General features: G+C 60.0%; 2 protein-coding genes across 4 annotated transcripts in view; both read right to left on the reverse strand.

Moving 5' to 3' along the window:
- Positions 1 to 1,018: 1,018 nt before the first annotated feature.
- GPT (glutamic--pyruvic transaminase) lies at positions 1,019 to 5,278 on the reverse strand. Of its 2 annotated transcripts, XM_045895657.3 has the most exons (11): positions 4,008 to 5,278; positions 3,779 to 3,868; positions 3,597 to 3,705; positions 3,292 to 3,425; positions 2,900 to 3,143; positions 2,668 to 2,747; positions 2,436 to 2,572; positions 2,161 to 2,335; positions 1,925 to 2,080; positions 1,652 to 1,764; positions 1,291 to 1,580 (listed from the first exon to the last, which is right to left on the reverse strand). In XM_045895657.3, the coding sequence occupies exons 1-11, from the start codon at positions 4,167 to 4,169 to the stop codon at positions 1,490 to 1,492; spliced, it is 1,491 nt and encodes a 496-aa protein (XP_045751613.1). In that variant the 5' UTR covers positions 4,170 to 5,278; the 3' UTR covers positions 1,291 to 1,489. The 2 variants fall into 2 exon arrangements, with proteins under 2 accessions (XP_054368370.1, XP_045751613.1); XM_054512395.2 differs by lacking the exon at positions 1,652 to 1,764 and having other exon boundaries at positions 1,019 to 1,580; positions 4,008 to 4,285.
- A 571-nt stretch (positions 5,279 to 5,849) lies between these two features.
- The window catches only part of PPP1R16A (protein phosphatase 1 regulatory subunit 16A), a 35,967-nt gene continuing 18,630 nt past the window's right edge, over positions 5,850 to 23,186 (reverse strand). The window contains exons 2-11 of one of the 2 annotated variants that reach the window (XM_045895654.3): positions 10,915 to 11,985; positions 9,546 to 9,616; positions 9,318 to 9,463; positions 8,115 to 8,218; positions 7,925 to 8,049; positions 7,712 to 7,837; positions 7,539 to 7,614; positions 7,334 to 7,463; positions 7,005 to 7,170; positions 5,850 to 6,785 (exon numbers count right to left, since the gene is read on the reverse strand). In XM_045895654.3, coding sequence (XP_045751610.1) covers positions 6,408 to 6,785; positions 7,005 to 7,170; positions 7,334 to 7,463; positions 7,539 to 7,614; positions 7,712 to 7,837; positions 7,925 to 8,049; positions 8,115 to 8,218; positions 9,318 to 9,463; positions 9,546 to 9,616; positions 10,915 to 11,173 — 1,581 coding nt within the window. In that variant the 5' untranslated portion in view covers positions 11,174 to 11,985 and the 3' untranslated portion in view covers positions 5,850 to 6,407. The remainder of the gene's footprint in view (positions 6,786 to 7,004; positions 7,171 to 7,333; positions 7,464 to 7,538; positions 7,615 to 7,711; positions 7,838 to 7,924; positions 8,050 to 8,114; positions 8,219 to 9,317; positions 9,464 to 9,545; positions 9,617 to 10,914; positions 11,986 to 23,186) is intronic. The other variant, XM_045895655.3, reaches the window with a different exon arrangement.

Consider the following 23,186-nt stretch of genomic DNA (forward strand, 5'->3'; position numbering starts at 1 on the left):
ATGTCGGTGTGAAAGGTCTCAGCCAGGGGGGTGCAGCCCGCTGCTGCCGGGGACGCCCTCTAGTGTCCAGCGACAAGGCCAGGAGAGGCAGGTGGGGCGGGCCCAAGCCCTGCCTCGCTCCAGGGCAGCTCTGTGGAGGGAGAGGCCTGTCCCAGGAGCAGCTGAATGTGGGGGTCTCATGTGGTCTCTCCTGCTCAGAGCTGCACCCCGCAGGGTTCCCGAGGCCCAGAGGGGGTAGTGAGTATGGCCCATGGTTAAGAACCACCTCCGGAGCGGACAGAGCTAGAGCCTTAGTCTCCAAACCCTTGACCCCCTGAAGCCAACCCAACCCCTAGAACAACAGCTGGTGAAGCCACCTCGAGTGGGTTTCCTGTCACTTCGACAAGTCTCCTCGTCTGTAAAATGGGGACTACCATCCCTACCTAAGAAGACTGCAGTGAGTCACAACCGTGTCTATCTTGCCCACAGTAGGCGCTCATCCCTGTTCCCATGGCAAGGACATAGGGCTGCACACCCACCCCAGCCTCAGTCTCCCCAGGGTGCCCCTTCGTCAGCATTTTACATACTCTCCTCCCTGGCACCTGCCCTCAGGTGCTCCAGCGTGGGAGGGCCGCCCCTCACTGCCTCCCAGCCCAAGGACTGCGTTTGCACTAGGATGTCATGCACTTCAAACCCAATACAAACAAAGCAAGACCTATTTGTTCGTTCTCCGTCCCCACTCTTGGCACGGCTGTTCCTCCAGCAGCCTCAGGTAGCAGCACCGTGCCATCTGCCCATTTAGGAGGAAAACCAAGACTCCCTCCTTGAGTCGTCACTGTGACTCCACTTCCGGCTGCTCACCCACCCAGCCAGCTCCATCTCACAGCTCAGTGTGATCCCTGTGCTGCCCGGCAGGGGAGAGGCCAGCGGTACAGGAAGGGGAGCCAGGCCACCTGGCTCTGTGTCTTCCTTAGACTACTTTTTCGGATGTGGCCACCCCTGGAACTCAGCTCCCATGTTTCTTTGTCCAGCTTCATTCCCAACCTAGTGGCTTCCTTCACACCTCGTGCTCTTCCTAATTTTTATGTGACGTTTGCCAGTGTCGGCCCCAAGACCAGAGACCACAGCGGAGACCCAGCCCGTGAGAGGTGCTGCATCTGCAGTAAGGTCGCCTCCTCTGGGAGCCCTCCTTGACTGCTCCTCCTGGAGGCGGACAAATGTCCTGCTGGGCTGGGTCTCCAGGCCTGCAAGGAGCCCCAGCTCAGAAAGGAAGTCAGGAGTGGACAAAGGCAGGGGAGGCTCATACAGGTGTGCACACAGCCCGCTTCCATGTCGTCAGGCTGCTTCACAGCTTTATTAGGGGCCTGCAGAAAGGCAGGGGCCCAGCCCCACAGGCAGCAGGAGCAAGTCCAGAGGGCTCCAGAGCCCCCCAGGGCCCTGGCCATGGTAAGTCCAGGGTCGGACCTGCCTGCCCACCCTGTCCGGGAAGAGGGAGGGGAGGGGGGGCGCCTCAGGAGTACTCTCGCGTGAACTTGGCATGGAACTGGCTCAGCTTCTCCAGCAGAGGCCGCAGCTTCTCCATGGGGGGCAGAATGGTCATCCTAAAAGGGAGAGGGAGGTAAGCAAATGTGTTGGGGGCTGCCGGGCTAAACCATGCGGTGCTGGGCCTCACCGAAAGTGGTAGGTGCCTTCCCTCTGCCCAAAGCCACTCCCGGGCACCACGCAGATGCCGGTCTCCTCCAGAAGGCTCATGCAGAAGAACATGTCTGGAGCCAGGCCCAGCTCCTGGGGGCGGTCGGACCGGGCGGGGCGGTCAGGACTGGGCGCCCAGCCTCCGCGCCCACGCCCCCCTATCCCCGCCCCCCGCCCCGCCCCGCCCTCGGGCCTAGCTCGCCTGCCCTCACGCCAGTCGCCAGTCGGCCCGACCTACCTGGGCCCGACCTACCTGAGCGCGCTGCACGGCGCGCGGGGGCAACTGCACACGAGGGAAGGAGTACATGGCACCCTGCACCGGGTTGCAGCGAATGCCGGGAGCCTCGTTGAAAACCTGCTCCGTGAGCTTCGCCTTCGCCGCCAGCTCGGCCAGCACCACCTGCCTCTCCTGCGGCCGCGGAGGTCGGCTGATCAGACCTGGCGCCGTGTCGCATGATCGAACCCCCCCTCCCCCCCCCGCCCGCTCACCGCCTGGAACTGCGCGAAGGAGGGGTCGGAGGGCGCCGGCGGGCTGACCACCATGCTGAGCAGGACCTGGCCCGGCACAGGCGGGCACAGCCGCACACTCATCAGCTTCTGCATCTGTTGTTGTACGGCGGGGTCCATGTTCACCACCTCCACGTAGCCGCCGCGGAACCCGCACCTGCGGGGCGGCGAGGGCAGGTGTCAAGGCAGGGCCAGCGAGGGGGAACCAAGCCGGGGGGTGGAGTCCGCGAGACCCCGCCCGCTCAGCCTGCACGCACTCTCCCATGTAGCCCTTGGATACGGAGTGGAAGGAGGCGAGCTCCTGCTGCGTCGCGTAAGGCGGCCCCATCTCCGTGAGCACCTTCTTGAACGAGTGGAACTGAGAGCCCTCCGCATACACGTTGTCCTGGTACACCTGGATGGGAGGACTGGCGTCACGGTGCGCGGGGGGCGGGGGGGCTGCCACTGTTGCCCTCCAACCCCAAGCCGCAGGCGAGCCTCTGCCAGCACCTCATCAGCCATCAGGAAGAGGCGCTCCTCGAAGGCAAAGCGAATCACGGCCTCGATGCACTCGCGGGCTTGCACCTGCCCTGGAGCGCGGAGGATGCAGCATTTCCAGGGTCAGACTCTTGCGCTCTGCGCCGAGAGGCAGCATGGGGGGGGGGGGGGCGGCGGGGAGGGAGAGCGCAATGACCCCGGCTGGGAGGGGGAAGCGGCAAGGCTGGGGGGATGGGCGGCGCACCAGTGGGGTTGCCAGGGTTGATAATGCAGAGTGCGCGTGGGCAGCAATGACCACGCGCCTGGCACAGGGCCCGCCGCAGCTCGGCCACGTCGAGTGCCCAAGCGCGTTCTTCGTCCAAGTAGTAGTCCACCTGCACAGCGTTGAGCTCGGCCAGCGCCGCTGAGTACAGCGGGTACTGAGGGATGGGGATGAGCACACCTGTGCGGGTGGGGCCCTCTCCGGCCACCAGCAACTTCAGCACCGTCTGTAGGGATGGGGAAGCAAGGTTGGTGGGGCCCACAGGGATTGCACCTGTTCCCCGCCCCGCCCGGAACCACAGTGCCAGGAGGAGCAAGGTCCGCCCAGCCGCACAAAAAGAGCCCTGGTGTCCTCCTGCCCTGGCCCTGGCCTACCACGATGGCGTCGCTGGCCCCGGTGGACAGGTAGATGTTGTTGGGGTCTGAGGGAATGCCTCCGTCGCGACGCTCGATGTACCGAGCTACATCCTCGCGGATCAGCTGGATGCCGGAGCTGACGCTGTAGGCCCCTGGGCCAGGGGGCGAGGCGGGACGGGGAGGAGAAGAGGACCCGAGAGGTTCCTTAGCAGTCCTCCAGAGTACCTCCGCCCCCTTCCAGCAGCAGAGCCCACCCCTCCCCTGGGAGGGCCTCCTGCCTGCTCCTCTCTGGGGCTTTGGCCGGTTTGGGCACTGGCACTTACCCAGGCTGTGTCCCCCACACGCCTGCAAGATGCGCTCAGCCTTTCTCTTGGCATCCTCTGGGAAGTCGGGGCTGTTCAGGAGATCAGGGTGGACACAGAGGGCCAGGACCTGGGAGCATTGGACACTGAGCCAGAGCACTTGGGCTGACTGGGGAGGAGCCCAGAGCCATGCTGAGCCTCACCTGACGCAGGAAGGTGATGGGCTTCTGCCCCATGGCCTGTGCATCCCCGATGTTGGCACGGATGACCTCAGTGAAGGGCTTCTTTACCCCCTGGGAGGGAGGGGGCACAGGCAGTGAGAATGGGCCGTCTATCACTCTGACAGGTCTTTGTCCCGTGTGACTGTGGGAATGGGTCTGACTCAGCTGTCCAGGTGCAGCTGGAGGGCAGTGGCGGGGCCCAGGGCCATACCTGGCGCAGTTCCTGCTCCAGCTCCAGGGCACGCAGCACAATGGGACCGCGCACTGCGTACTCCACCCTCCGGACACACGGGTTCATGGTGTCCAGCGTCAGTACCTTCTCCTTCAGCCCGTTCATTGCAACCTGGCTGCGGTCACCTGCCCTCAAGGCCATGACCCTACTCAGACCAGGCAGGAAGGTCAGGACACGGCAGGATTCAGAAGTGGGGATAAGGGAAGCCGGGTCCAGACTCAGTGGGCCAGGGCTGGGAAGAGGGAGCCTGGGTAGAGGGGCTCAAGGTAAAGGGCACCCTCTTCGCTGCAGCCTGCTGGCCCCACTGAAAGGGACAGAAAAGGCTGAAGAAGAAGTCGGGGCCGCTGGGCCCCGCCCCACCCATCTGGGCACAGCTCTGCCCCAGGGAGCCATAGGGAGGGCATGAGGAGGCAGGCGGGGCTTGGGGCGAGGCCCAGTGCCCGCCCAGTGTCCCCATGACCGGGGAGCAGGAGACCTACATGGGGGGTAGGGACAGACAGAAGGTTCAAGAAGCTCTGAGGGACTGGGCCTGGGGGAGGGGAAGTGCGCTGAGTGCCCGGAGGGGTTGGCAAAGCTGGGCAGAGCTAAACCCCCAGGGGAGATGGAGCTGGGGCCCCTGGAGATTTACCCCAGCACGGCTCTGCCAAGGCCTAGCCCTCTCAGGCCCCCCATCTTTGCTTGGGCCAGCAGGCCTGTCTCCCAGGTAACTGAGTCAGGCCTCTACAGAATCCTGGCGTTACTGGGAGAAGGGAGCGAAAGCTCAGATGCGGGGTTCCATCTGGCCAGCCCCTCCTGGGCTGGCAACCATGGCCCACAGGCTGCAGGAGCCCTGCGGTTGGACCTTGGTCCCAGATCAGCAATTGGTGGAGGCCGGAGTCTCTGGGTTGGGTTGTTGCATGACAGGGTAGGGTGGCTCTGGGCCCTCGGACACCTCGGCTGCTCTGGGCTGCCGTTGTGCCCTTTCACCATGCGCCAGCCTGGAGCTGCCCTTGGGGCCACACCACAGGCAGGGTGACCTAAGCTCCCCTCCCCTGTTGCTCCTGATTGGTGGAGATAGTGGGAAGCGAGCTGTGATAGGCCCTCGGGGCCCCACCTCCCCAGGCCCTGAAGGGAGCTGATAGGCCATGCCCAGGGGTGGCTACCCCAGCTGCTGACATCTGACTCTGAGCGGAAGGTCAAGGAGCCAGCCCTCAGAGAGGCTGTGGGCAGCTGGTCAGGCCTGAGGGCGACCTATGCCACGCCCAGGCCAGAGCACAGGTTTATACGGTCCCAGCCCCAGGCAGAGTCAGCCCCCTCCCACCCCTGGCAGCAAGGCCCAAGTGTTAACAGGTGGACCTTGGCAGCTGCACCGCCCCACACACTAAATTTAACCTGCGGCCCATCCCCTGGCCCTCCCCAGCCCTGCTGAGAACACCCCTCCAACCAATGATGCTCAGGAAAGGGTGGGCCCTGCAGACACGGGGCTGGCTGGGTCAGTACCCACTGGGGAGGGGAAGGTGACCAGCACTGGTGGCCATGCAGAGCTGCCCACTATGGACAAATGAGCTAGCAGTGCCCCCAGCCCTCCCACTTGAGGCCCCTAAGGGGCCCCTGTCACCCTGACACATTGTGCCCAGCCGGCTCAGAATCTGGGCTGCCAACCACTGGCCCCCTTTGCCAGCCCAGTTGGAGGCTGGCAGCCAGGCCCCAGGACCAGGGCTACATGCCAGCAACGGGGGACTCTTCCCCCAGGGAGGTTCCTGACTCCAGCCTTGTACGGATTCTCCCCTCTGCGGCTCAAGAGTCTTGTGGAAAGCCCCCTCCCCTTCCAAGCCAGGATCCCTGCCCCTCTGGCATGGATACCCCCAGCCCTGACCCCCAAGGAATGTCCTTCCGGAGCTCCCGGCTCCTCCCAGGAAAGGAAGGAGTTACAGAGGAGCCTCCAGGAGGCTGGGAAGGCAGGGAGGCAGGCTGCAGTGCAGGCCAGGCTTCTTGCCCCGTGGCCGGGGGCCTCACTCCCACGCAGGGCCAGGCAGCCACAAGCAAGCCCCCCTACAGGCCCCCAAACAGGGACAGGCACATCCAGAAGCAGCAACACAACAGCTCCCCACTCAGGACAGGGGCCCTGCTGACACACACACAAGGCAGGTGGCAGAACAGCCCTTTATCAAGAGTCATACGATGAAACTAGGTCTCTGCAGCCAGGTAACCCCCCCCAGGAGGGCTTCTGCCAGGGGTTCGTCCCTGAGCAAGGAAGCTGGCACCCTCGGGTGAGGGGAACAGGGGAGGCCCTGCAGGCGCTATCCCCCAGCAGCAGCACCGGGTCTCCAGAGCAGGGGCCCCGCGGCAGCCTCCAGCGGGGCCTGACAACAGGACTTTGTGACTCTGGGTGCCAGCCCCTCACATGAGCAGGCAGCAGGGCCTCTTCTCCATGGGGGCCTCCTCGGAGGGTGCTGTGAGCTTCAGCAGGGGCGGGTCTCCACCAGCCCCAGAGCTGCACTCCGGCTGGGGGCTCTCGGCGTCCGCAGGCAAGCCAGGCTCAGGGGCCTCACGTCCCTCAGGCAGGGGATGCTGCACCTTAGCAGCGGCTCGTTGGCGTTTCAGCTCTGCCAGCGTGTGGTGGGCCTTGGCCCGGACCAGGGCATCGGGGGTGCTGCTCTCCAGGGGGCTCAGCTGGTAGGAGATGCTCCGGTCCAGCCGCTTGGAGTGCAAGTGCTGCCCTGGGGTGCCTCCAACTCGGCCATTGTGCGGCCTGGCCGACTCGGGGTCGTCGTCCTGCTGGGGAAGCATGGGCCTCAGAGGCCATCAGGAAGGCCTTCTCCGGCCTCCCTTGGCCGCCGTGGGCCCCTGGCTGCATGGGAGTCAGGGGGCAGAAATGAGCTTGCTGCACTGGGCCCAGGGTGGTGGGAGAAATGAGACGCCGAGGTCAGGCCACACACAGAGGGTAGCGCCCAGGCCCACAGCCACCATGCTGGAGGTGGACGGCGGGGGGCTCACCTCGTTGGGCATGGGTCGCAGCTCCGCGTCCGTCTGGCCATCCTCGTCCTCCTCGGGCGGCTCTGGGCTAGTGGGCGGCGGCTGCTGCCACACGATGGCCTCCTGGGCATGCTCCCTGCGGTACAGGCTGGTGCGCTGGGTCAGGCTCACCCTCCTCACCACCTTCCTGCAGGAGGGCACGGTGAGGGTGGGGGGCGGGTGCCACTCGCCCTGCGGACCCTGCAGCCACGTCAGCAGGGGCCAGGGCTGGGCAGAGTGGGGGAGGTGGGGGTGTGGACGGGCTGCCTGCCGGCCAGGGCGGGACGCTAAGGTCGACCACGGGCGCTCACCCCCGACTGCCCGCGCTCGAGGTGCGGCGGCGCAGCAGAGAGCGCCGGTGGCCCTGGGCGCGCAGGAGCGCGTCATGCTTGTGCTTCAGCTCCAGCAACTTGGTCCGCACCTCCTCGTCCCCGCACACGTCTAGGAGAAGTGGGCGGGGGGTCAGCGGTGCCCTCTCACCCACCCTCTACACTGGCAGAGGCGGCCCCAGCTCACCGAGAGGCGTCTCGCCCATCAGAGACTTCCCGTTCAGGTCGGCCCCGTGCGCCACGAGCAGCTCCACCAGATGTACCTGAGGGCCGGCGAGCCCGGGCTGCTGAAGGGCCCGGGGCCAGGAGCCAGGGCAGCCCCCGCCCCCGCCGGGCGGTCACCCCCCACCCCGCACTCACCTGGCCCCAGTAGGCTGCAGCGTGCAGCGGCTCCCAGCCATCCTGGTCCTTGGCGCTCAGGCTGGCCCGGTGTTCCAGCAGCAGGCCAGCTGCCTCGCCAAACCCATTGGCGGCCGCGATGTGTAGCTACGGGCAAAGCGCTCAGCCCTGAGTCCCTGCCGTGCCCTCCAGCAGCAACCTCCCCACCTGCACCTCACGTGGCCCCATCCTCACCAGTGTGGCCCCATGGTCCTGGGGGACATCGATGTCGGCTCCCGCCTGCAGCAGGCTGCGGATGTCGTCCAGCATGCACAGCTCTGGCAACGCCCGGGCCCCCTCAATGCGGTCCTGGGTGACGCCTGAAGGGCAGCGAGCTCAGCTGGTGCCCCAGGCACCCTACGTGGGCGAGTGGGGTCCCACTCACCGCTGCTGGCCATGGCTGTCTCCAGGCAGTCCAGCGTCTGCTCATCCTCACAGAGGTCGTAAGGCATGTTCCCATCAGTGTTGACGGCCAGGAGGTCGGCACCACTGCAAGAAGAATGGACAGGGGCTTTGGCCACAGAGCCTTTCTCTCCCAGGGAGACCTCTAGTCCACCCTCTGCGGAGGCCCTCAGCCTGGGGCTGCTCTCCAGGACAGTGTGGGTCACAGATGGAGGCGGCCCAGGCCCCTGATGCCCCTCAGCTCTGGATCCTGCCCTCAAGCCAGTTAGGCCACCCCCACAGTCTCCACCCGTGTCTGAGCTCCAGGTTCCACACCCATGCACCCCTGTCAACCCACACAGTGGGCCCACCAGCCAGGAGGGGGTGCCAGGACTCTAGGAGCCTCAGGGAGCAAAAAGTAGAGGAAGGAGGAGCGCCTGGATGCCAGGAGAGAGCTGCAGGGAACAAGGCTCAAGCAGAGGCACGGCCAGGGGGAGGACAGGGAGCTGCAGAGGAGCGCAGAACACAAAGGTGGGTGCCCACTCTACAGCATGTGTGTGTGAAGGGAAGAGACTGCCAACCACCCACACACCCACCATCAGCACCTAGACCACGCCAAGGAGAGCCTGAGCCCCTGACCATCCGTTCTGCTGTGGGGGTCAGAGTTGAGGGGCCGTGGCAGTGGGGGGAGTTCCTGGACGCCGGTAAAGCCGACCGCCCTCCCGTTCACCAAGAAGCCCTGCCCTGCTCCAGCCTCCTTGTCAAAGGCCCCGTCCATGGCCAGGTGCCCCCTCCGTCTTTGCCAGTGCTGCCCTCATCACTCTGGCCAGAAGGGCATGTCTGTCAGACCCCAGGGAGACCAGAGCTAGAGGCCAAGGCCCACCCTCGAGGAGTTCCCAAACTCCTAAGGGGGCTTGGCAGGAGGATGCGCCCAGGAGAACCACCACACTTCTCCGAGTACATGCTCATTCCCTTGTGTCTGCAGCCTCTGCCCAGGCCCTGATCTCCATGCCAGGGTGAAGTCAGGGTAAGCAAAGGTGAGTGGAAACCCACGAAGCAAGGGCCAAGCATGCTTCCTGCAGAGGAGACACCTGGGCTGTGTCTCAGGATGAACTCCTGTCTGCAAGGAAGGTCCTGCCTCTCCTGACCCAACTGCAGCCCCTTCCTGATACAAACGCCCACTCTGGCCACACTGACGGGGCCCTACCGGGCAATGAGCAGCTCTACCAGGTGCAGGTGGCCGCAGGTGGCCGCAGCATGCAGGGGTGTCCAGCTCTCACTGTCGCAGGCATTGACCTTGGCCCCAGCCTCTAGGAGCTGCCGCACCATCTCCCGGAAGTCATCGATGCAGCTCTACGAACCACAGAGCCTGAGTGCCAGAGCCCAGGCCAGCGCCCCCTCCTCTCCCACCCGCTCCCCGCCCGGCAGGGCTGACCTGGTGCAGGGCCGTCAGGCCATCCTCATTGGCCAGGTCGGGGCTGACCCCACTCTCAAGGAGCTGGCGGACTGTGAGAAGGGGGAGGAGGGAGTGTGGTAAGAGCGCAGAGAGAGGTCCGGCCACAGGCCAACACTGTTCTAGTCGGGGTGCAGGGTACCTGAGGGTACCCGGGCTGACCGCTGTGCTGCAGCTGGGAGCAGGGAATGCCGAGGAGGACAGAGGTGCAGGGGGCCAGAGGGACCCCCGAGCCCAGGCTGAGGGCTCAAGAGCCGGGCACTGGGTCTCTGTCTGCCCCAAGTCCGCATACACAGCATGCTCCTGCCTCCAGCACCAAGCAGGACCCATCCCCCTGAATCCCGACACTCCAAGCCTCAGGCTCCTGAGGACAGTCCCCGGCCGGGGTTCTGGCACCCTCCCCCAACAATACCCTCACTGGGTCCCATGCTCCCCCAAGCCTTTTCCACTAGCAGAGCGTTTGAACCCTACACATGCCCCAGCCCAGAGCAGGCCCGCAGTGTGGGCCCAAGGCATCCAGGCCTGTCCCCTCCAGGGTCTCCCCTCAGCAGAGCTAGTCCCTGTCCTCATCGTTCAGTGGGCCCAGGCTGTCGCCAAGGTCACCGTGGACCTCCTTGACGGCCTGGCCCTCTCAGACTGTGCCCCACAGGCAACAGGAGGACTCACCCTCCTTCCCACAGCCATGGCCTGCGGCACGCCCACCACACCCTCCTCTACTTTCCCTGCCCTGAGGCAGTGCCCGCCCCTCCTTGCCCTCTGCACCCCAGCCTCTGCCCTGGAGGAAAGCAGGAAGAGCCCTCCAGAGCCTCTCCTGGAGAGAGAGGGGCTGTGAGCACACAGGGTTGCCGGGGAGGAATGAGGAGCCTGCCAAAAGCTCAGGCCTGTCATCTAGCCAGGAAGGTCTTGATGGGGAGGAAGAAGTCAAAGAGGGGGCCTGAGGCAGGTGTCAAGGGGGCTGGCCTGTGGGGGGCCCCTGCCCCCGCGCTCTAACCTGCTGAGGTGGGGCGTTACCGTCCTCCTTTACAGAGGTGGAGACTGAGGACCCAAGCAGGTGGTGGCCAGGACTCTCCTGATTATCGCCCAGCACCCTGGCAAGAGGCGCGAAGACTATGGGCCACTCCCAGCCCACCTGAGCGAAGCCCTGGGCACTTGTCCAGGCTCCTGTGGGCTTGCCCGATGCCCCTGCACAACCCCCCGTCAGCCTCATCCCTGCAGCAGCACCCTGTGTGTGCCGCCCCATCACGGGCTAGCCTCAGGTGGCCTACCACTTAGAGCATGCCACTGAGGATGCCAGGCCAGCCCCTAGGCCTCCACAGGATGGCACTGTGCCCCGGGGCTCAGCCACGCTCACCTTCTTCCAGATCATTTCGGGCAGCAGCCTCTAGAAGGGTGACACTGGGAGGGAAGAGGACCCGCTTCTGTGGCCTGCCACGGGCTGCCTCCTTCCATGGCCGCTCCCGGTGGCCCTTCTTGCCCTGGGCCTCCTTCTCAGCCTGGGCCCACATCTTCACCTGCTGGGCACGCCGCTTCTGCGCATGCTTGAGCCGCTCCTGCGTGCTCATCCTGCCCACCATGGGCATCTCTGCCAGCAGATCCAGGTGCTCGGCCATGGCGGGGGCTACCTGCCGGGGGGGGCGGCTCGGGGCACCAGACCGGGGAGCACAGGGGCCAGACTGGGCCTCAGGAGTGGGGCAGCAGGCTGGACCAGCACCCGTGGGGGCATCCCCTCCCTGAGGCTCAGTGGTGCCCTCTGCCCCGGGCAAGGCTAGGTCACAAGGCCCCACGCCGCGACCAGGCCCAGGCAGTCCTGAGGGACACGGGCCCCAGGCAAAAAGGGCAGGGTGGGAGAGTGCCCGCAGCCTGCCTCTCAAGAGCCCTGACACCTCGGCTGCTCAGCGGGCAGGGCCTCACCTCCCTCTTGCGGTCAGGGTGCACAGCCTGTGGGAAGCAGCCCAGGACCTGGCCAGCCTCAGTCCAGGGTCTGAAGCTAATTACCCAGATAACAACGTTGCCGTGTCCCAGCACTTCAGTGAGGGTGAAGGGAGGGCAAGGCAATGAGCAGAGGCCCCTGGGAGCCCTTGGGAGTTCTAGAAGCCCCCTCCCCTCCCAGACCTCAGGATCCTGGGTGGGGTCTGGGAGCAGCCATGGCCTGGCCTTCCCTCCCCTCTCTCATCAGTCTTCCAGGGTCAGTGCATCAGTGCTAACAGGGAGGTGTGGCCAGAGGGCGGCCCCCTAGCCACACAGACGCCAGGGCAGGGTGTGCCCTCAGAGTCCTGCGGTCTCGGCCCCCAGTGCCCAGCAGTGAGACTGTCTGAGCAGCCAGGGTGCCAAGGGCACAGCAGGCCTGGCAGCTGTGTCTCCGGAGTGCCTCCTTCTGAAGAGCAGTTGGTCGGGCTGCAGACAGCAAGTGGCTCCCACTAGCCTGTGGAGGAGGAATGGGAAGCTTGTCAAGGCCAGCCCCAGGTGGGGCAGGCCAGCAGGTGAGATGGCTAGCCCCACCCCAACAAGGCCCATCTCCAGCCCACAGTCAGCCCTGCTGGACAACATTCCTGGCAGGGGCGCTTGCCCCACCCCCGCTCTGGCTCACACACTCAGGGTTCCCAGAAAGGGCAGCGCGGCTCAGAGCAGGGAGCAAGGAGGGCTGCGCGGGCTGCGGGCCTTCCCCATGAGGCTGCCTCTCCAGGGCCCAGGTGCCAGCCTCTGGGAGCTGTTTTCTGCAAGCCTCTCAAGGCCCTGGTCCTCCACGGCATCGCTGACCCGCCTGCCCCCAGGATGCACTGCACAAGGTCACCTTCTCCTTGGGCACTCCCGGAACTGCCCTGAGGGCTGTGCAGGCTACAAACTGCAAACACAGGGCATGGCAGAGCCTCACCCACTCTGCAAGCCTCTCCTTCCCTCCTAGCTGCTCACTGCCCCCTCCCCTCCAGCCCCTCTCCACCCACAGGGAGCAGGCAACCCCACACACGAGGTGTGACCTTCACCTCTCCGGGCCTTCCAGGAGAGCTGACCTGAACAACCCACCCCAAGGGACCATAAGCAAGGAGCAAGGCACTCCGTCTCCAGCCGTGGCAAGGGGAGGGGACCCCCAGGCCCAGGCTCCCCAGCAGAGTGGGCTCACAGGGTCACAGGATGTTTCACTTCTTAAAGTCGGGCGCCGGCAGCAAAGCCCTACCTGACTGTGTTAAGTTCAGCCAGATTTAGAAGGTGTCGTCCACAGCACTTTATGGATTGAAAGAGGTTCTGATGCCCATGTCCTCCAGAAAACAACCAAAAAGAGCAAGCAGCTCTACGTGCCTTTTGGTTTACTCATTTTGAAGGCCATCCGTGAAAATTCATCACAAAGCAGGATCTGGAGAGCCTCAGCATCCCCTCCCCCAACCCAGCCACAATGGGAAGAATCCTGGCCAGCCCACAGTAGAGACGCTGGTCTCCTGGTTTGGGCTGTGGCAGCTTACTCGGGCCCTCAGCCCCTGACTCTGGTGAGCCCACCATCCTGAAGCCCTGGGTCTGCTTTGGGCCCCTGTAACAGTGCTCCTTGCTGGAAAATGCCTAAGGGCAGTCTCCCTGTAACTTTGGGCAGGTCCTTGGGCTGCTGATGACCTTCTCTGAGCCCAAGGTGACCCTAAGGTAACCCTGGGAGTGCCAGGGAAACACCGCAGTGGACGCCCGATCCCAGGACAGTCTCCATTGAGGGGTGGCCCCTCCAGGCTCAGCCCTAAGCCTTCTGGGCCCCAGGCCCCTGGACCCCAGCTGACATCCTTCCCCAGGCCTCACTCAGCTGCCTCCTCCCAGCCACAGTCCAGGAAAAGCCCACCAGAAGTGAAAGACTCAACCCTCAACTGAGCCACCAAGGCCAAGATGACATAGTGGGGTCCCACGGAATGGCCAGTGCACCACACCCAGGCCACAGAGGGGCAGGGGGGTGGTAAGCAGGGCCTCTCCCACCTTGTTCACAAATCCTTCCCCCAAGTCTGGCTGGAATGTCAAACAGAAAATCTGGCCAATTTTTTCCAGGTTTCAGCTCCGAGCCCATGTAAGCTGCACAAGCTCCCTGGCTTCTGGGACGCAGGCCCAGTCCCCAGACCCCAGCCCAGCAGGAACAGATCCATGCTCCTGCGACACCCAACGTCACAGCCTCCCAGCAGGTCTCTGTCATTATCCCATTTGCTACACAGGGAAACTGAAGCCATGCCTACATCCAAAGTCCCCTGTTAACCACTCCACCACATCACCCCTCATGCCCACCCTAGTATCCCCTGTGTGAGGATTAGTGATGGTGTAACGAGAACCCGGAGCCTGGGAGGGGCGGTGTCGCTTTACTCACCCATGGCCTTGTTCAGAGAGAGGAAAAGATTGAGGATGGAACCTGGGGCAGCCCAGGCTGCATCAGGCCCAAGCAGGCCCACCCCCCGCCTTCCCTCTGGTTCTGGGGACTTCCCACCCCCCAGATGTGAAGCTGTGCTTGGCTTTTTGGAGTAGGCTCCTATAACTTGCAATCAAAAGAGCTGGTTTTATTTGCAGCATTATCTACAATAGCAAAGAATGAGAAAATCTCTAGACACCCCTCACTCTGGGAAAGTACATATTGCCATTCTAGAGAGTAACAAGGTCAGGTCATCTGAATGCTGTGGGTGAGGTGCTGTGACCCCTCCCTGAAACCTGATGCAGAGCTGACACTGCCCAAGTTAGGGCGGGCGTCCCAGAGACATAGGTTTATCCATCAGTGCAAACAGAGGGTGATGCAGGACTCACACGCAGCAAGGGCCCCCGGAGCCCGGCCCCCATTCCAGGGCTCACCCCTAGCACCCATCCCATGTGCTCACCCTCCCCCACTCCTGACTGGCTCACCTTGGAAGACTCCCATCCCACCAAGGACCCAGACCCCCGCGGGCACACGTGCCCCACGGCAGCTTCCCGAGCAGCGGAGGCTGGGCACTGGACACCAGGCACAAGGGCACTATCTGTCCTGGCCTGTCTCTTCCACTAGAGGACAAGCTTGTTAAGGGCACAGTCCCTGTCCTAACCACGTGCTGGCCCCTGCAAGAGGAGCCTCTGGTCAGGGGGGCCAGGCCTGGCACAGCTCGGTGCAGCTGTGGAGTGGACAAGCTCAGGCCCGAGGTGCCCCATGGCCCGCACCATCCAGTCAGGGAAGGACCAGATGCCCAGAGACCCTAAGACACGACAGCGCCAGGCTGTGAAGAGGCAGCCCCACCCACTTGACTGGCGTGCCTGCTCTGGTCACTCAACAAGCTCTCCTCCCTCCCAGCTCCCTTGCTCTACTCGGCTCTGCACTGGGGGCAGGGACGGCCTGGCACAGCTCGGTGCAGCTGTGGAGTGGACAAGCTCAGGCCCGAGGTGCCCCATGGCCCGCACCATCCAGTCAGGGAAGGACCAGATGCCCAGAGACCCTAAGACACGACAGCGCCAGGCTGTGAAGAGGCAGCCCCACCCACTTGACTGGCGTGCCTGCTCTGGTCACTCAACAAGCTCTCCTCCCTCCCAGCTCCCTTGCTCTACTCGGCTCTGCACTGGGGGCAGGGACGGGGGACGGGAGGGGACTGAGGACAGGCCCTACCATCCGCCGAGGAGCAGGATGTGCATCAGTGAGCGAGGCCAGGCCCGGCACCCGTGAGGAGAAGGAAGGAGGCACTGGAGCTGCAAGCCCACAGCCGGGCCGCCCAGGGCACGCTCTGAGAGCAGCAGGTGCGGACCTGCGGGTGCTACCACGGGCACCCCCCACGGGGGCAGCGACGCAGCACAGAGCGGCCATCCCCCCGGGCGCGCTCACCAGCAGTCCCCTAGGGCTGGCCCCTGTTCCAACAGCCTTTATGACAGAAAACACTGCAAATGACCTTTCTGTCTGTCACAGGGCCTAACTAAGTAAGACCCTGAGGGGTTTATGAAGAGCTTCCTGTGCACCATCATGGAATGGTCGCTAAGAAATCGTGTTTGTTCAGGGGCACCTGGGAGGCTCAGTTGGTTGCACCTGACTCTTGATTTCAGCTCGGATCACAATCTCGGGGCTGTGGGATTGAGCCCTACATCGGGCTCCACGCTCAGTGCAGATTTGGCTTGGGATTCCCCCTCTCCCTCCGCCCCTCCTCCCACTCACACGTGCGCTCTCTCTCTTTCTCAGATAAATAAATCTTGGTTGTCTTTTTTTTAAAGATTTTATTTATTTATTTGAGGGGCGTCTGGGTGGCTCAGTCGTTAAGCATCTGCCTTCGGCTCAGGTCATGATCCCAGGTTCCTGGGATCGAGCCCCGCATCGGGCTCCCTGCTCTGCGGAAAGCCTGCTTCTCCCTCTCCCTCTCCCCCTGCTCCCTCTATCTCTGTTCCTGCTCTCCCCCCCTCTGTCAAATAAATGAAGAAAATCTTTAAAAGAAAAAAGATTTTATTTATTTATTTGAGAGAGACAGAGCATGAGCAGGGGTGAGGAGCAGAGGGAGAAACAGACTCCTCGCTGAGCAGGGAGCCCAATGTGGGGCTCAATGCCAGGACCCTGGGATCATGACCTGACCTGAAGGCAGACGCTTCACTGACTAAGCCACCCAGCCACCCAAATAAATAAATCTTAAAAAAAAAAAAGTGCTGTTCAGTGAAGAAAAAAGATATAAAGTCTGTTTATGGTACACTACCTTTTGTGTACATACATTTTTTTGTACCTAAGAAACACAAGAAAGACACACAAAAAGACCAGAAGCGGTCACAGTGGGGTTCAGAGAGGCAGACGGATGGGGAATGCACACTTTGGGTCACTTCTGTTGGATTTGGGAGCCATGCAAGGTAACCCTCCTCTAGGCACCTGTAAGCGCTCTCTGTTCTGGGAGAACAGGTGTCAGCACTCCTGTTGGCTATCAGGTCCGAACCAGCAAGGACAGCATGAGCCACAGTCAGCTCCAGGAGCATCTTCTGTGCCCAGCTGAGGAGCTGGACTCTACCCACAGGCTGTGGGAGCCACAGAAGCTTTCAGACAATGACTGATGTGATCAGATGGGGGGTGAAAGCAACTTCACAGAAGAGGCACAGGGACCCACACACCTACCCAGGAGGGAGTGGATAGGAGAAGACAAGAGTAACAGGATGAGGATGGGACAGGTTGTCAGATGCAGGGAAAGGGCAAGTGAGCAGAAGAGAGACGAAGGAGGGCCCTTGGAAGTAGGTCTGAGCAGTGCCCTGGGCAAACTGGCACCAGGAAGCCCAGGACAGAGCATCCAGGAGAGGGGCCAACAGAGATGCACGTGGGAGGACTAGGGTGGCCACTGTAGGGGGCTCAGTGGGGCCACACAGGGCCACCAGGGAGCACCACTTCAACGCGTGGCTACAGATGGCAGTAAGCGCCTAGAAAAACAGGACAGGATCTACCTCTCTCCTCACCCCAAAATCAACTCCAGGGGCGCCTGGGTGGCTCCGCTGGCGAAGCATCCGACTCTTGATTTCAGCTGAGGTCATGATCTCAGGGTTGTGGATCGAGCCCCACGTGGAGCTCTGTGCTTGGCGTGGAGTCTGCTGGAGATTCTCTCCCTCACCCTCTGCTCCCCCACCAAAATAAATAAAATCTTAAAAAAAAAAAAAAAAATCCCACTCCAGACTCATCAGAGACACAGCCATAAGGAAGAATAAAGCCGCAGGGATATCAGGAAGAAGGGAAAAATATCTGTCTGATCCCAGCACAGGGGAAAGCCTTTCTAAACGTGACACAAAATCCAGAAACGAAAAGGAAAACTGACAAATCCAGTTGCACTAGATCTTCAAAATGTCTGCACTGAGGGGCAAAACAAAACAAAGCCTACAAAACCAGAAAACAGATGATCAGCTGGGCAAAACATGTACGATAAACACGACAAAGTGGTCCTGAGGTCAATCATGATGGGGCCATGCAACAGCTCACGGGACAAAGGACACAGATCCCACTGAAAACATCCAGTTAGATACCAAGTCCCTAATAATTAGCAGGACACGAGCCTGGACGGCACACGTGGCTGGGCCAGAGAGGCCCAGGGCGCCAGCCTTGAGGATGCACCTGGGCATCCAGGGAAATGGAAAAGGCCTTGAACTAAGTACAGTGTCAAGACACCGCCTCGCGGGTGTACCTCCCAGTGCCCAGGTGACCCTTCTCAAAGAACGAGCCCTCCTCTGTGTGTGTGTGTGTTTTAAGATTTTATTTTATTTATTTATTTGACAGAGAGAGACACACCGAGAGAGGGACACAAGCAGGGGGAGTGGGAGAGGGAGAAGCAGGCTTCCCGAGGAGCAGGGAGCCCAATTCGGGGTGGGGGGGCCCTCGACCCCACGACCCCGGGATCATGACCTGAGCCGAAGGCAGATGCCCAATGACTGAACCACCCAGGCGCCCCCTTCCTGTGTTTTTAAAAGAGAAGGATACAGAGACCACTGCGAGCTCAGCAGAGGTCCCCCCATGGAGAATTGGCAAGGACACTGTGGGGGCCCCACCTCCTGAGAACCTGGCTGAGCTGGGAAGGAAGGAAGAGACAGGCTTGATCAGAGAAGCAGCAACAAGAGGACTTCTGACCCTGCTCTCGATTCCCCAATTCTGAAACTACCTCAGCCCCCTGGCCTGGAAGGGAGTACCCACCTGCCCTGTTCCTCACTGTGGCCTGCAGCCCCTTCCCCACTCCTCTTTGCAGGAGTCCCAGCTGACACCAGCCATCCGCTGTGCCCACCACCAACACCAGCCCTTGCTGTGGGCATCGCCCCATCGCTGCGCCAGGTCTGAATTCCTGGTGGTCTCAATTTCCTGTGACCACCCTTCAACTCCCTGCTCCTCAGTCTTGACCTCTCCTTCCTGCCAATGACCTCGTCCTCTGCCCCAGTTATGCCCTTGACCCTGTCACCATCTGTAACTGTCCCCCTTCACCCCCACTCTGGCATTTCCTCTCAACACCCCATTCTCAGATCATCACCTACCCCCCAGCTCAGTCCTGCAGATGCTGACCCCAGCACTCCGGAGCCCCCACACCGTCATGCCCTCACCTTCAGCTTCAAGCTGTGCTCTCCGCTCCTGCTTTACTGTGCGCAGGTGGGAACCCCAGCCTGTCCAGCACGACTGCCCCAACTCTGAATGAACCAGCAGAGCCACAGACTAAAGACCACACCTCAGAGAAGTGCGGGGCCCACTCTGTAGAGGCCGCTTTTAGGCAGCCAACTTGAGCCATGGAAACCTGGAGAAGGTAGAGGGCCCACAGTCACCCCCAGCCCCCTGGCTGAATACAAACAGGCCGATCAGGTGACCCACCCCAAAAGAGCCATAAGCCCTAGCTGCCCAATGGGCCACTTACACCCGGACATGGGTACCAAAAAAGGAAAATTCCCTACATTCCCATACCTCCTCACTTTCCCCCTTTAATTGCAGCCCCGCACGCCCGCCTCCTGGCAGATAGTCTCTCCCTCCCTGTCCCTCGTGCTGTCCTGCCCACCCACTGCTCCCCTGCGGTGTATTCAATAAACTCTCCTTTGTTCTGCCTCACCCATGGGGCCGGCCTCCACCGGATTCGGTCACCGCACATTTGGTGGCCCCCATCCAATCAGGATACCCCACACACTCAATGGCACTAATTCTTTGAGAAATCTTACAGCTTCCTTTGCCTCTTCTCCCTTATTTTCATGCTCAGCTGCTGACATGTTTCATGAGAAGACAGAAGACATCAGACAAGGATATCCACCTACTCGAACAATCCATCTGCCACTACTCCCCACCTCCCCCACAATGCTTCATCCCACTGCAAGGACCCGGACCCATGTCCCCAGGACCCCTCCAGAACCCCTGTCTCCCAGCATCAGCTCTCTCCTGCCTCTGGGTACTTCCCATCAGCACAATGATTATCCCAACCTAATCTGAAAAACAACAAATGGTACTGGATGAGACAAGGACGTTTGCTATCACTACTTCTATTCATATTTGTACTAAGGTTCTAGCCAATGCAACTGGGCAAGAAAAAGAAATAAGTGGAATAAGGATAGGAAGGGTATAAAAAATTCATTATTTGCAAATGACATTGTGTATGATAAAAACCTGAATGACCCTATAGAAAAGCTATTAGGATTAATTAAAACAGAGCAATACTGGCAGATACAAGGTCAACGTAAACAATAATTGTATTTACAAATACTAGCAACAACTAGACAATGAAACATTACTATGCTGTTTATAGAAATACAATAGTATCCAAAATCATTAATGTCTAGTTATAAGTCTAACAAAAGAGGCACAAGACCTATGCACAGAAAACCACAAAACCTTTTTTAAAAGCATGAGGGAAGACCTGGCGAATAACAGGATCCACCATGCTCATGGGCCACAAGCCTCAGAACTGGCAGAATGTCATTTCTCCCCAGCTTATCGAAGGTCCAATGCAATCCCAACCAAAACACAGTAGCTGTATTTGAAACTCACAAAACTTATTCTCCATTTTAGGTGAAATGCAAAAGGCCAAGAACAGTCAGGACAATCCTAAAAAAGAACAAATCTGAAGTACTCACACTATTCCATAACAGAACTTAATATAAAGATTGGTAAGTAAGACTCTGAGGTATTGGCTTGGGGGTAAACAGACCATGGAATAGAAGAGAGTCCAGAAACAAATCCACTAAGTGTAGACACTCAATTTATGACCGTGCAGAGCAGCAGAAAAAGAACCTTTCCAACAATGGAGCTGGGTCAACTGGACAGGCACAGGTGAAAAAAACTCATCTTTATCGCTACCCCAGCTGCACTGTGCATCTCAGTGGTAAAGGTGAAGCCACACGGTTTCTACAGACTGGACACCAAAAGCGCTGTCCCTAAATGACAACCACACCGCAATTAAGAACTTTTGCTCGGGCGCCTGGGTGGCTCAGATGGTTAAGCGTCTGCCTTCGGCTCGGGTCATGATCTCAGGGTTCTGGGATCGAGTCCCGCATCGGGCTCCCTGCTCCTTGGGAGCCTGCTTCTCCCTCTGCCTCTCTCTCTCTCTCTCTGTCTCTCATGAATAAATAAATAAAATCTTAAAAAAAAAAAAAAGAACTTTTGCTCCACGAAAACCCTGTGAAGAGGGTGAAAAGCCAAGCTACTGACTGGAGAGCATGTCTGCAAATCACAGACCAAAGGACTTCTCTCTGGCTCACATAAAGGACTCAAAACTCAGCAGTAAAAACAAAATAATCCAATTAGAAAATGGGCAAAATGTGTGATCAGACATTTCACGGAAGAGGATATAAAGATGGCAAAAAAAGCCCATGGAAAGATCTTCGACAGCATTAGCCATGAGGAAAACGAAGATTAAAACCATGTGAGGTGTCCCTGCATACCCATCAGAATGGCAAGGGTCTCCCACCTTGCTGGTGGTCACATAAAATGGTGCAGCCACTCTGGAAAACAGACCTACAGTTTCTTTATTTTTATTATTTTTTTTATTCTTATGTTAATCCCCATACATTACATCATTAGTTTTAGATGAAGTGTTCCATGATTCATTGTTTGTGCATAACACCCAGTGCTCCATGCAGAATGTGCCCTCCTCAATACCCACCACCAGGCTAACCCATCCTCCCACCCCCCTCCCCTCTAGAACCCTCAGTTTGTTTTTCAGAGTCCATCGTCTCTCATGGTTCGTCTACCCCTCCGATTTCCCCCCCTTCATTCTTCCTCTCCCGCTACCTTCTTCTTCTTTTTTTTTTTCTTAACATATATTGCATTATTTGTTTCAGAGGTACAGATCTGAGATTCAACAGTCTGACCTGCAGTTTCTTTAAAACGCTAGGCATGTGCTCACCATATGACCCAACAGCTGCACTCTCAGGCATTTGTCCCACATAAATGGACATTCAAGTTCACACATAAACGTGGACATGAACTTCACAGCAAATTTATTCATAACAGCCCCCAACTGGAAACATCCCACGCCTTCAATGGGCAAATGTTTAACCTAACTCTGGTCCTCCCCCATCATGGAACACTCCTCAGCAATCAGAAGGGTCCGACTTTGGATGCGCACAGCCTGCATGGATCTCGAGGGCACTGGGCTCCTCCCTGACAGCCACACCCTGCATGATTCCATTTATAAAAAATCCTTGATCTGGTAAGATCTTAGGGTGGGAGGTGGGGGCAGGAGAAGACGGTGGCCATGGCTACACAGGGCAGGCAGGGTCCTGGTCACGGAGCTGTTCTGCACTTGACTCTGGTGGTCACACAAACCTACACAGTTAACAAGACTGCCCAGAAGTACATGCACATGGTATGCGCACACGCAGATGCACGGAACACTGGTAAATCTGGAAAGGTCCGTGGAGCGTGTGGACGTCAGTGTCCTAGGTGCCCTCAGGGGACTGCGTGGCGGGGGGAATGCGTGCCAGGGGTCTGTCTCTCTGAACTACTTCTCACAACTGTATGTAAAGCTGCAGTGATCTCAGGAGAAAATGTAAAAGTAAAGGGAGTGGAAAAGGAAGGCCTGGAGTAGGAAATGGCATTGGTGATACATGGTTAGCGCTACTAAACAGCAAAAGGAACCTTTCCACCCAATAGGGAGATGGGCCAAGACCTTCCACTAGAACCTCACCTCAGCCACGCAAGGTGCCTCCGGCCATCAGGCAGTCCCTCCCCCGGAGCAGAGACCAGTGGTGGGGAAGGCACAGAGGAACGGTGATTGTCCCGGACCACCAACAGGGTGTCCCGGTCTACACGTCCTCCGCTGCAGGCACTGCCCCAGTGGAAACGTCTCCAGGGCCACGGCTAGTTCGGACATTCCCAGGACAGTTGGCCAACTGGGACCCAGGCTGTAAGCTCGAGTGCTGTACCGACGTCCAGCTCCCTGCACCTTCAGGAAATGCGTGCTCAAGGATGATGGGCACGAATGGCTTCCCAAGCACCTGGCCTCATCGGCAGCAGGGAACCACCAGGATCATTCCAGCAGCAGAATGGGAGGGATCGGCTGTCACATAACTCCCACCTGGCCCAGCATCAGAATGCACTTTCAGAGACCAGCCCTACGAGGCTGGAGAGATTATTACTCTTGCTTACGGCCCAGGGCGGCAGGATTCTTGAGGGAGGAGCCACACTACCCTGTTCTACAGCTGGCTCAACATGCTCACCTGTCATTCTAGGCTCACAAGCATCTCAAAGCCAACACAGGAATGGAGTTAACAGGCTCCTACCCCAAAAGGGTCCTTCCTCCACGCCCTAATCACTCAGAGTGGCATATGGCTGTCCCTCGGTCCTTCTGCCAGCCTCCCACCACCGGGTCTCAAGGACCGACTACGGGCAGCCCTTTGGTGCACCTGACTCCAATCGTGCACTGCGGCCTGCGGCCTCCTGTGGTCCCTGTGACTCCCCTGGGTCCAGCCTCCACCACCCAGACTCCACACTCCTGGGAAGTGAGTGCCTGCTCTGGGAACACCCTTGGAACTGGCCACCCGGTACCGCGGTTCAATAACCTTGACACCACAATTGTCACCAAGGCAGACCTCAGCTCCGGAAGGCCTGCATCTCCTGCTCACTCCAGCTTTTATTCATTTCTTCCACAAGCAGCGGTCACCACTCCTGCTCCTCCAGGGCTGGCACTCAAGGGAAGGGTGGTGGATGATCGACGCACCTACAAGGTGCCATCTCGTGGGCAGGAAGGAGCATCC

Source organism: Mirounga angustirostris, unplaced genomic scaffold (genome assembly GCF_029215605.1).
Source record: "Mirounga angustirostris isolate CCGP_5_RB_7025 unplaced genomic scaffold, mMirAng1.0.hap1 SCAF_4, whole genome shotgun sequence".
Classification (NCBI taxonomy): domain Eukaryota; kingdom Metazoa; phylum Chordata; class Mammalia; order Carnivora; family Phocidae; genus Mirounga; species Mirounga angustirostris.

Bases quoted from the DNA above. Each gene is read 5' to 3' on its own strand.
- GPT (XM_054512395.2), bottom strand. From the start codon at position 4,169: ATGGCCTTGAGGGCAGGTGACCGCAGCCAGGTTGCAATGAACGGGCTG. The intron at 2,748-2,899 runs GTGCGCCGCCCA...TCCGCGCTCCAG, and splicing joins CAACCCTGGCAACCCCACTG to GGCAGGTGCAAGCCCGCGAG. The intron at 2,573-2,667 runs GTGCTGGCAGAG...CCTCCCATCCAG, and splicing joins TCTTCCTGATGGCTGATGAG to GTGTACCAGGACAACGTGTA.